The 12,530-nt window shown below is 47.3% G+C and overlaps 1 protein-coding gene across 1 annotated transcript in view; it reads left to right on the top strand.

The window, feature by feature from the left end:
• Positions 1 to 12,530, top strand: part of LOC123754672 (nascent polypeptide-associated complex subunit alpha, muscle-specific form-like) — a 123,548-nt gene that overhangs the window by 93,410 nt on the left and 17,608 nt on the right. Inside the window, exons 9-10 of the mRNA XM_069326594.1 lie at positions 10,125 to 10,390; positions 10,538 to 10,676. Of these exons, the coding sequence (XP_069182695.1) occupies positions 10,125 to 10,390; positions 10,538 to 10,676 (405 nt within the window). The remainder of the gene's footprint in view (positions 1 to 10,124; positions 10,391 to 10,537; positions 10,677 to 12,530) is intronic.

A 12,530-nucleotide genomic window follows, 5' to 3' on the forward strand; every position in this document is an offset into this window, starting at 1 on the left:
TCCCATGCCGGCTTCTGGCCTGTGTATTTTTCGTTACCCCAGTGACCCATGCACAGGCACGTTCAAGGGGATTAAAATGCCGGCTTCTGGCCCCTGGGTTTTCTCGAATTTTTTCACCATGCCGGCTTCTGGCCCCTGGGTTTTACAAACTTTTTTTCCCTATGCCGGCTTCTGGCCCCTGGGTTTTACAAACTTTTTTTCCCATGCCGGCTTCTGGCCCCTGTGTTTTACGAACTTTTTTTCCCATGCCGGCTTCTGGCCCGTGTATTTTTCGTTACCTCAGTGACCCATGCACAGACACGTTCAAGGGGATTAAAATGCCAACCTGTTCAAGGGGATTAAAATCCAGGCTGTTGGGCACAGTGTGCACCAAGATGTATGAATAATCACAGCCTGGGTGATCAGGTATCTTTTGGAGGTGTTTATCGAGTTCTCTCGAACACTGTGAGATGCCAGCCAGTTATGCCCTTTATATGTAGCGGGGGAGTGTCGGGAAGTCTTGGGCCTTTTATATTGGAATGGCCAGGTCCCAAATTTGCACAGTAGAATAACAACATACTGGAGCAAAAGATACAGAAGGGAATGCAGAATAATAGAACCAGTGAAGAGTAGAGGTGCCACAGGCACAATCAGAAAGCACTGTCTGAACATCAGAGGTCCACAGCTGTTCAATACCCTGCCAGCAAGCATTAGAAATATTGCCAGAACAAAGGTGGATGTCTTCAAGAAGCATTTAGATAAGTTCCTGCAAGAAGTGCCGAACCAACTGGGTTGTAGTGGCTGTGGGCCTGCAGGCCACTCCAAGCAACAGCCTGTGTGACCAAGTTATCTCAATCTGAGCCTGGCCCTGGGCATATTTGGGAAGTAGAAGAACTCTTGCAACTCTTTCCAGGTATGATGTTGATACAGTTCTCTCTCAGCATACCTATTGCACCTCTGCTTTTCAATAGGGCTATTTTGCACATCCTGCCATTTCTACTGCTGGAAATAACGTTGTGATATTACAGTGGTACCTCGCATAACGATTGCCCCAAAAGGCGAACATTTTGGGTAACGAACGGCCCGAACGGCGTCAAATCGTTCTGCATGGGGAACGCTCGTTTGAGTAACGTCAACACCACATGGTGGGGTCGCGCTGCTTCTTGCACATTCTTAGACGCCTCCGACGATGCACATAAATTATGTTGTTCTTGTTTAAAGATGCTAATGATGCTGGGATATAAAGGGGTGACTGCTGAGATGTTGCAAAGTATTGATGTTTTTGTAGGAAAAAAGAAATGAAATTTCTGATATACAACAAATGTCAAAAAGGTTCGTTCGGTGTTTGGCAGGTAGGCTGCTCCATTATAACAATCTTTCTTTGTTTCAAATGTGTTCCATTTGTTTTGTATTTGTCATTTACGTCTCAATAATGGAGCAGCCTACCTTACATACACTGAACAAACTATTATGACATTTTCCTCTTTTCAAATGTGTTCAATATTTATTTTTCATTTGCCTTATAGCAAAAGGTTCGTTTGGTGGTCAGCAGGTAGGCTTCTCCATGTTTCTTGCATAAAAAATTGTAAATAATAAAAAAAAAAATGAAGAATTTTGAAAACAAGAACAAATGTCAAAAAGGTTCGTTCGGTGGTCTACAGGTAGGCTGCTCCATGTTTCTTAAATAACAAAAATAAAGAAAAATAAAAGAACTGTTGAAACAATTTGAAAAATTGACAAATGCCATAAAGATTCATTCAGTTTTTGTCGGGTAGGCTGCTCCATTATTGAGACGTAAGTGACAAATACAAAACAAATGGAACACATTTGAAACAAAGAAAGATCCTCATAATGGAGCAGCCTACCCAACAAACACTGAACGAACCTTTTGCTATAACGAATATGAAAGACAAGGGCTGCTGGCTGGGTTAGTACTGCGTGAGCAACCATTTGTGGCACACGTGCCTCTGGCTCTCAAACACCTGTCCGACACGATGTTGAAAGATTGCACTCAGTAAAATTCAGACTCTATTGTTTGAAGAACATAAGGGTCATAATATTGGTGAAGCTATGCGCAATAAGGACTTAACACAATGGTCAGATGCAAGTGATACAGTACAGCACCCATGAGGATGATACAGCAAGCGTATCCAGTTGTAGCTCTGAGCCCCACCCTTGCCATCTCCAATTTATATAGATGATACATAGATGAATCATTTTCTGCGTTCAGTGATGATGCATCTGATACAAGTAGTATAGATGAACAGTGTTAGCGGCTTCCATGGTGGTGTTTTCCATAGATATTTTCAAGAATACCTGAATCTCTTCCTGACTGACGTACACTCTTTGAGGCTAGCTGAATCTCTTCCTGTGTGGGACCTTATAAAGCAATCTTTTCAAGACTACCTTACAATTTGAGCTTTTCCTACAATCGTTTCAATACTACCTTATGCTTTACAAGCATGGCTACATACCACCTACAAGTACTAAAGCCAAGGGTGCACGCGAGTGTGTTATTTGCAAGCACACAGAACGATGAAACAGGAAGCGAAAATCTATCTGTAGCTGGTGCAACGAGAGCAAAGTCGCGCTGTGTACCATGGACTACTTCGTTGACTATTACGCACCTCCAAAGTACTGAGTGTGTAATACAGTGTGTTACTGTGTAAATAGTATGGAAATTGTACATATTGTAATTTTAGTGAATTTTTACCACGTAATATTGTGGCAAACATTTATTGTGGACACATTACTGACACATGTATCACAGTTCCATGGAACATTATGAACATTCTACTGTATACATATTGTAAAGGACACAAATATGCATCATATACGATAAAAGAAACAAATAAAACTGTATTGGAAATACATAGAAAGAATATTTGAAAATATATTTGTGGCAACACTCAGTGCTTGAATGGCCTGCGCGACCGTGTCTGGGAGCTTCACACACGGGCGACCAGCCCCTGATGACGTCACAGCACACCTTGTCCACGTCCTCACAGCTGAAGTAAGTGGAATTTGGTAATTATTTTTACATAGACATGTTCAGAGAAGGTAATTTATCATTTTACAAAGAAAAATGATTTTTTGGGAACACTTGATGTCATGCACACTGGGGGAATTTCACAATAAACACAGTGCATCTCAGTGGTTACATGGGGACATTTGTTTTGTATGGCGTCCGTTTCACATGACGAACACAGAACGGATTAAATTCGTTATTCGAGGTACCACTGTATTTCCATGTGCAGATTTGGAACCAGTCCCTATAATATTTTATGGTTGTAAATTATTGTATGTATCTCTCTCCCCTGTGCTCTAGAGAATACAGATTTAAAAATTGTTATTGGTCCCAATAATTTAGATGTTTTATAGAGTGGAAATATAAAATATGAAGATGCGCATTCAGTACACCATATTCTGGTTCACCCACAGTTTGTTCATTAGTTCATCAAGGTACTCAGTTGACCTTGATTCGTTTAAGCAAAGTCACACATTAGTCTTATAGCTCATTCCTGCTTTTCACATTTCCTTTCACAATTATTCTATAAATTCTTGGTATTTGTATCAAACACATTTACTATACCTACCTCAAAATTAATTTTCACATCTTTCATCACACACAACAAATACTGTACAATTAGACTACTTGACCCTTTCAGTTTTTAATTTCTTACGCATACATCTTGAGCTCTGCCCTGCATTTCATTCATCATCAATTCCAATTCTTGATTCACTGAATGACATACTTATTCCATGGCCCAGTTATTTACTAAGACTAAGGCTTGCTCTTATAATCCTAACTTCATTCTACTTTATTCTGTCCTCATGGCAATTTTATTTTTGAATATGTGCATTGGTATTGCTAAAGTGAGAGTATTAGTGATCAACTTTATCTCTTAGATGCCTATCAAATCAAACTTTCTTTATAACATTCACCACTTCCAAATACAGTACAGGGTACTGGTTCCTTTTCTGCGGGGAGCCCCTATAGCTCCCTGGAGCTTATCGGACTAATGTATGTTATATTAGACAGGAACATTGGCTATGGAGTTCAGACCTACCAGGGACCAGCACCAGAACCTGGCCCCTTCAGAGAGGTTTCAGGGAGCAATGGCCCTGGAAAACCCTCTTGTGGTTGGGGGTTCTCCTTATCTGCCATCGACCGGGGTTAGGCACCCAGAAAGGTAGGCATAACAAAACAAACCCCACATGGTAAGAAACTAAAACAGAAAACTGGACAGAGAGGTAGAAACTCCCTACAATCCCAAGGAAACAAGCAAACAACCAAACATCACACTTTACTGCTGCGCTGCTTGTCTGTGCACCCCTCCCCGCCCCGAGAGGGGGAGGGGGGTTTCCGGACCTCACCGCGCCGGCTACCTAGCACCAGTTCGTAAGCTAATGTCAACTGGGACAGATCCTTCTCTGGCCTCAGTTTCCTAGGCGGTGTTTGCTTTCGTGGCGTTCACTGCTGTGTTTTCTGTACTGTGCGGTGGCCAGGTGTTCCTCATCAGTATCAGGGCTGCATACGCTTAGGGGCTTTCTTCCCTAAGCGCACTGTGAGTACTGCCCCTGTGTGACAGGGTTATCTTACCTGGGGCATTCGGGAACCATTCCTGTAGAGGTTCTTGCTGCTCGGCATTTGCCTCACCCTTGGGGCCAGCTGGAGCTTGGGGCCCTTGTTTGGCCTTGGGTAGGGACTGGTATTGTGCTGGTTAGGGCATCAGGGTGTTGCACGGCCTACCACCTACACGGCGACTAGTTCCTGTTGCCTTTGGGAATGGTGTACTTTTGTGGGGTTTTTCTTATGTTTTTCTTTTAATATTCCTGGTGGGGGTCTGCCTAGTGTGGCTATAGTTCCACTGGTAGTGTTTGGCGGCCCTCTGCTAGGCCCCTGTGATTGTACACGTCGCAGGGGTTTTCAGTGTTACATCCCCTCTTGTTAGCTTGGGTGTTTAACTGGTTAGCAACACCTTGCCCGGGCTTCCCGTAGCAGTCAGCCTACGTGCCCTGGAAAACCCTGTTGGGGCTCCGTGGACCATTGGATGTGTCTTCCGGGTTCCATCCCGTCTTGTGCGGGTTCGTTGGTTGCTGTGCCCTTGTCTCAGGGTGATGGTCGCCACTTTTACCTTCGTGCTGCCTGTTTCGTCACTGACACCTTGACCCGGAGTCTTGCCAGTTGTGTTCTCTGCTTGTTCTCCAGTACTCTCCTGATGTCATTACTGTTCAAAGTACAGGCGGCATCCGCGTTGCAAGCTCGGTTTAGGTTGCTGCAATGCGCTAGGTTGGTTTTCCACTCAGATGCCCGGGGGCCTCCCCGTTTTGTTTAGGTGCTGCTTGCCCCTTTCCCTCCCTGTTCCCGGCTCCTGACCATCTGCGGGTTTCGGTGTCGGGGCGGGGTTTAGTTGGTTCCGAGACTTGGACGGCTTCTGGGGCTGCCCTGTTCGCGTTGGGGACGGAGGTTTCCAAGCCTGTTCCTCCTGCCAAGGCTTTTGGGTCTTACCAGCGGCCCATCTTTGCTGCATTTCCCGTGGACTTTTCCTTTTCTTTAAGGGCAGAGGGGTGTGGAGGACGGCTCTGCCCCGGGGCCTCTGTTGTGGGTTCCTGGGGCTGTGGGGGATGTCCGCTTGCAGTTTTAGCGGCCTGGGTTTTCTGCGTCTGGGCGGGGTTTTTCGTCCCTCTAGTCTGCTTCCTTCCCACATTTGCTGGCGTGTTTTTGGGTCTATTGCGTCAGTCACAGCTCCTTTGTTTTGGTGGCCATTTTCTTTTCTGTGAATAACTCTCCGCTTGGCCACGGGCGGCGCTGCCGTTTGTTTACCGTTGCCTGGGTGTGCAAGCTGGTGTTTTGGTTAAGTTTTCACCTCCTGTTAGGGATTTTATCCTCATGTTGCCATTTCTTTGTTTTTCTGGGGTGTTCTGCCCGTCTTCTTTTCCTCTGGGAACAGTTGGGTGTTGGTTTTTACACCAGTTTTTCCATTTTCTGTCTGTTCTGGGTTTGGGCCCTAGGGTTTGGGCTCAGTATCCCTGTCTGTTTACCCTTGTTCCCACACCTTGTCCCTCGGTTTTCGGTCCGTTTTGGCAGTTTCCCTGGGTGCTGTGCTTTGCCCCTCAGTGGTGCAATTCCGCTGGCAAATGTGATAGTTTGGGCTCCCCCGGGTTCGATTCCAGGTTCCCTTGGGTTCTTTGGTTTCGTTCTGGAGGTATCTTCCTCTTGGGGACCCTTTGTGGGTTCAGGGGGCTTTGTTACCTTGTTTGTGACCAGGTTCTGCCTTCTGGGGTTCCGAGGTCTTCCTGGCTTGCAGGCTGACCTTTTTGGGTCTTGGCACGTGTTGTGGTTGTTCCGGGGCTTTGGGTTTTTGTTGTCGAGGTGGGCTTCTTGGTGCCTTCTTCAACTGGCCAGTGTGGTGCTCTCTGCCCACCAGTCGGCGGCTTGTCTTTTTCTTTTCTTTAATTTATTTTAAATTTTATTTACATGTATGTATATATGTTTTTATACATTTTGTGTGTGTAGGTATTTATGTATATGTGTGTGTGTATATATATATATATATATATATATATATATATATATATATATATATATATATATATATATGTACATGTATGTATGTGTGTATTTATATATATACATTTTCTTTTGGAAGGGGTTCCATTCACTTTGCTGTTGATGGGGCGCTGGGGGTGCAGCTTGCTTTGTTAGCTCTCGCTTGTGGTTCTCCTCCAGCCTCTGGTGGCATCGGACGGCTTCTCCCCCTTTGGGGGGTTCGGGGCTGGCAGTGTGGGCTTGTTCCCCTGCACTTCGTCATGTCATCTTGGTGTGGGTGCGTTTGGACATGGTCGTTCCGCCCCATCCGTCCGAGGTTCCCGCCTGTTCTAGTGCAGACACGGGCCTTGCGGTTCTTCTGGACTTATGCAGCCTGCACCCTGGATTCTTTTGCCCTCTTCGGAAAACTGTTGTTTCCGGTCCGGCTTCTATTGGCGGCCGGGTGCCTGGATTGTGCCCCTGGACCTCCGGGTCACTTCTTGGCACATTCCTCTCCAGGGTTCCGGGACTGGCACAGTTGATGGTGGGGCTTCAGGTTTGCCGCTTTTGTTGCCTTCCCTAGTTTGTAATTGGCACTTAGTGTATTTACACATCTTTACCGGATCTTGGTGACCTGTCTGCTTCTGCTCGGGATTCGGTTTCTGGCCTACCTCGACGACTGGCTGGTGTGGGCTCCCAGTCAGTCCGCTTGTCTGCTCGCCAAAGGTGTGGTTCTTTCCAGATTGCCAAGTTCGGATTCCTTTTGATCTGCAGGTCGTTCCATCTGTTTCCGTCCCGGGTTTGGACCTGGCTGGGTCTTGTTTCGGATTCTTTGACCACTTTTTTGTCTCTCCCAACAGAAGCGTTGCTGCGGCTGTGGTCCCGCCTTCGGCTGTTCATGAGGGGGTCCTGGGTTGCTCGGCAGTTGCTCGAGCAGTTGTGCGGGAGTCTGAACTTCGACGTGCTGGTCTGCCCGCAGGGTCGGGTTTGTTTCGGCGTCTGTTTGGTTCCTTCGGAGACTTCCCTTCCGCCTCTCTTGCAATCGTTGGGTTCGTTCCTCCGGGATCTTGTGTTGGACATCTTCAAGAGAAAACTGGACGGTTTTCTAAGTGAAGTTCCGGATCAGCCGGGCTGTGGTGGGTACGTGGCCCTGCGGGCCGCTCCAAGCAACAGCCTGGTGGACCAAACTCTCACAAGTCGAGCCTGGCCTCGGGCCGGGCCTGGGGAGTAGAAGAACTCCCAGAACCCCATCAACCAGGTATCAACCAGGTGGTGCTGCGTCACCAGCTTCCTCTTTGGGGTTTTCGGGGTTCCGTGCCTTGGCACCTTTCCGAGCCTTCGCTCGATGTGTTTACGGACGGGTCATCTCTCGGCTGGGGCTTTGTGACCAGTGCTCACCAGGTCGGCCGGGGATGGTGGGGTCTGTCTCTCCGTCGGGCTCACAGCACGTTTCGGGAGTTTGTGGCTGTCTGGTTTGAGCTTTGGGAGTTCGTGGCTGTCTGGTTTGCGCTTTGGAGGGTTCGGGTCACTCGGTCCTCTACCATTCAGCTCCATACAGACTGTTCTCTGACGGTTCTTTGCCGGAACCACAGGGTTTCTCTTAGGTGTTTGACCTTTGGGGTTGGTCCCTTTGAGTGGCTCGTTTGCTGTATTCTCGGGGTTTGGCTAACCGTGAGGTTCATGTCCGGGGTGTGTCCTACGTCCTGGCGGACAGCCTGTCTTGGTTCATTCCTCTGTTCGCAGATTGGCCAGTCGTCGCCGACTCGTTTCGTTGGCTCTGCTGGACGTATGGACTCCTGGCCATGGACGTCTTCGAGTCGGCGTCGTCTAGGCGTCACCCATTCTATGTTGCGTCCTTACCCACCTGCGAGGCGTTTACGGTGTTTGTTTTCGGCAGGACTGGTCGAGGTGGGGGTACCTGTTCCTCTGCTCCCGGTCCAGCTGTTGCTTCGGGTTCTGGCTCGGTTGGAGCCCATTTCCAAGAGAGTAGTCCTCATGGTCCCTTGGTGGCCGGGCCAGCTTTATTTTCAGACGCTGCTTGATAGGTGTCTGAACCCGGGGCGTTTTCCCACGGCTCCGCCTCTTTCAGCAGGTCAGACCGGTTCTGTACGTGACTAGTTCGGCCTTCTCCTCGGCTCTTCGCGTCTGGTATTTTGACACGGGTATCAACATCTCTGTGGTGATCAGGTGGCTTTGTTGATGGTGTCCCTCCTGCGAGCTTCGTCTCGGCGACAGTATGATATTCCTGGTGTTTCTATGCACCTTTTTCTTGCTCTTCGTAGGTTGTCTTCTCTTTCGCATCGGGTTGTCTTGTCCTTTCTTGAGTTTTCAGGACTTCAGTTATTTGATGTTTTTTATTGTCGCCTCGTTTTGTGCGGCGCTGGCGGAGCCACTCCGGCTTGCGTTCGGGGTGGATGTCACATCTGCCCCGTTCTGTACGCTTTCTCGTGTTTTGTTTCACCTCCGGCCTGCTCATGTGTCGCCTGAGCTGTCCTGGTCCTTGATCAGGGACCTTGATCAGGCTCTTATCTTCTCCTCAATTTGTGGTAGCCCCTTCGGTTCAGGTTTCTGCTCTTTGGTACTGGTGGTAGGTTTGTACGTTTGCAGCCTTTCTCTGTCCTTCTGGCGACGGTCGAGACGGTTGCTTTCCAGAGGGGTCCTTGGGTTATTGATGCTTGATTGGTTCGGCCGAGGGTGCCTCCTGTGTTGTCCGGTTGCGCTTTTTTGCCGTTACCTGCGTACCGTGTCTGGGGATGCGCTTTGGGTTGATCCAGTTCCCCTCGTTCCCTGTTTCATAGCTCGGGTCTTCCATGTCGTCCGCAGAGTTTTTAAGTCTTCCAGTCTGCGGTCTAGCCTTGCACCCGTGCTGTTCGGACGTTTGCAGCTTTCGCTACATTGTTGGTGACGTCTAAGGCTCATTTCGGGCGCAAGGATTTGAGGGTCACATAGGTTCTTGGCCGCTCATTCTGTATGCGCGTGTCTACTCCTGTGTGTTCTTGTTGCCTTGGGTTGCAGGTTGCAGCCTGTTGTCTCGGCTTCGCGTTGCGGAGTTTGTGGCGGCCGCCTCCTGGGTCAGCCCTTTCTTTTCCTTCTCTTTGGGTATGAAGCTCCAGGGAGCCGTAGGGGCTCCCCACAGAAAACCAGCGTTGAATGTAATGAAACGCCATTTTCTGGGTAAGCCCCGGAGGTTCCCTGGCAACCCTCCCTCCCACTGGTTGGCATTTTTTTCGAGTTGGTTGAAGCTTAGCTTCCGAACTGATGCTAGGCAATGGCGCGGTGAGGTCCCGGGCTCCCCCCTCCCCCTCTGGGGACGGAGAGGGTTGTGCGGACGATCGGCGCGGCAGTAAAGTGTGATGTTTGCTTGTTTCCTTGGGATTGTAGGGAGTTTCTACCTCTCTGTTCGGTTTTTTGTTTTAGTTTTTTACCATGTGGGGTTTGTTTTGTTATGCCTACCTTTCTGGGTGCCTAACCCCGGTCGATGGCAGTTAAGGAAAATAAGTTATTTGTGCAGCTACACAAATAACTGTCATCAGGGTATATTTAAACAGTTTTCTCTTTTTTTTGCTTTTTCATTGATTTAATAACATAATGAATCTTTTACCACTAATTTCAGGATTTACAAAGCAGTATTCATGCCAAAGTATTTGAAGACTTGGTGAAATTTGTTAGAAATTCTGGCGAGGAGAGTTGCACCATAAATGCTTCGACTAGAGGTGGTAAATCAGTGGAAGGCCAGAGAGATATACCTACAGCATGCTTAGTAACGGGTGTAAACATGCCAGACCACGATGCAGTGTTTAGCAGTTTAGTTGGCCTTCTGGTTGAAGGGGTTACACCACACATTGCACAGCTTCGAAGTAGAGAATGCAGCACTCTTAGGTGAGGATGGTCCATTTCTGTTCGTGTAGGTCTTTCAGTTTGTGAGACACTAAAAGAGTAATTAAGTTATGAGTTGTTATAAATCGCTATCGCTTAAGCTTAATTTATTTTACTCTGGAAAGTGAAGACATGTTTTGGCTATTACAGAGGTGCCATTCATAAGATGATCACACAGCTGATGGGTCAGAATGACTTGGTAGATCTTGATTTTGAAGATGAAATGATGAAAGTACCATCCATTAAGAGGACTCAGGTTAATATGGCTGTATTAACTTCATGGTATCAGGTAAGATAATAGTTATTACTACTCATCTTGTTAAGTAATTTTCTTTTTGCACAATTCCCAATACTGTATTCGTATATACTGTATTGGGCATCTTCGTAGTTTTTTTTTAGAATAAAATGTATATTATTTCTTGGAGAGCGCCTTTGTGGCTCTCTAATGCTACAGTCACTGAGATAGCGAACGTCCCCTACACAGTTACTTCAGTCTTAGGAGTTCTGTTGGCCTACCAGGAACCCAGAGCCCGAACCTATTGGGCTCCGCCCCATGGGTATTATGGTTGGTTCCCAGGGTTGGGGGGAGCCTGAGGAGGGGCCACGGGTACCCTTCTACCCTTCCATTATAACATCAAGCAGTGATGACTTCTCTGGGGAACACTCTCTGGCACGTTTTTTCTGCATACCACTAGGACCTGCTTGTGGCTCACTGCTTGTTTTTCTCACTAAAAACCTGTCTAGTGACACTTGTTTTTCCCTACTTTGTAACACTTGTCTGAAGTGAGACATCACATTGTCATTAAAAAGGTTAACACAACGGCCTACTACAGCTTGCTCTGGGTGAATTAATAACTTTTCAACATTCTCAAGTGTTTGTGCTCTTTGTTTCATGATTGTTGATATGCCTTTTGCCACTTTAGCATTCATAATGTCCTTTTTCTTAGCAATTACAGTGCATATCGTTGACATAGATTTATTGTACTTCCTAGCTATTTCAACAACCCATGTACCATTTAAGGGTTTACGAATGGTCTCTCTTGTTTTTCCTCTATGGTCATTCGCACATGTGTTTTCTTGGCTTGAACCTTACCACAGGCTTTCTTGGGACCCATGGCAAGATATATAATAATAACTTTTATGTTTAAATACCCCAAAATCCGAAAAGCTTTGAAATTCTTTTTAAATAATTCAGGCGCAATTGTCACTAGGCGGGAGGCACTGGTAAACTGAGGTGCGGTCACCATGCCACCACGCGGTGGCACGGTGTGGTGCGCGATTGGTTAAGGTGGGGCTTTCTATACTTCTTTCTCCCGGTCCAGCTCTTGCTCCGAGTCCTGGCAAAATTGGAATCCAACAGGGGAATGGATTTCTGGCTTCTTGGTGACCAGCTCAGCCTTGTTTTCAGGCACTGCTTGTTCGATGTCCAAACCCAGCTGTTTACCTGAGGCTCTGCCTTTTTTAGAGGGCTCCTGTGGAGTACCTTGTTGATTCTGCCTTCTCCAGTCTTCATGTTTGGAGTGTGTGATACATGTTTATCGCCATTTTTATGGTTACCTTACCTTGAGGTGCTTCTGGGGCTTAGCGTCCCCGCGGCCTGGTCGCCGACCAGGCCTCCTGGTTGCTGGACTGATCAACCAGGCTGTTGGACGCGGCTGATCGCAGCCTGATGTATGAGTCACAGCCTGGTTGATCAGGTATCTTTTGGAGGTGCTTATCCAGTTCTCTCTTGAACACTGTGAGGGGTTTGCCAGTTATGCCCCTTATGTGTAGCGGAAGTGTGTTTAACAGTCTCGGGCCTCTGATGTTGATAGAGTTCTCTCTCAGAGTACCTGTTGCACCTCTTTTTTTCAACGGGGATATCCTGCACATCCTGCCACGTCTTCTGGTCTCATGTGATTTTATTTCTGTGTGCAGGTTTGGGACCAGCCCCTCTAATATTTTCCACGTGTAAATTATTATGTATCTCTCCCGCCTGCGCTCAAGGGAGTACAGATTTAGGCTCTTTAGTCGGTCCCAATAGTTTAGATGTTTTACTGAGTGGATTCTAGCAGTAAAGGATCTCTGCACGCTCTCCAGGTCAGCAATTTCTCCAGCTTTGAAAGGGGCTGGAGAAATAGTACTCCACTCTATATACTGTGCA

This window comes from Procambarus clarkii, chromosome 18, assembly GCF_040958095.1.
Source record: "Procambarus clarkii isolate CNS0578487 chromosome 18, FALCON_Pclarkii_2.0, whole genome shotgun sequence".
NCBI classification, from domain to species: domain Eukaryota; kingdom Metazoa; phylum Arthropoda; class Malacostraca; order Decapoda; family Cambaridae; genus Procambarus; species Procambarus clarkii.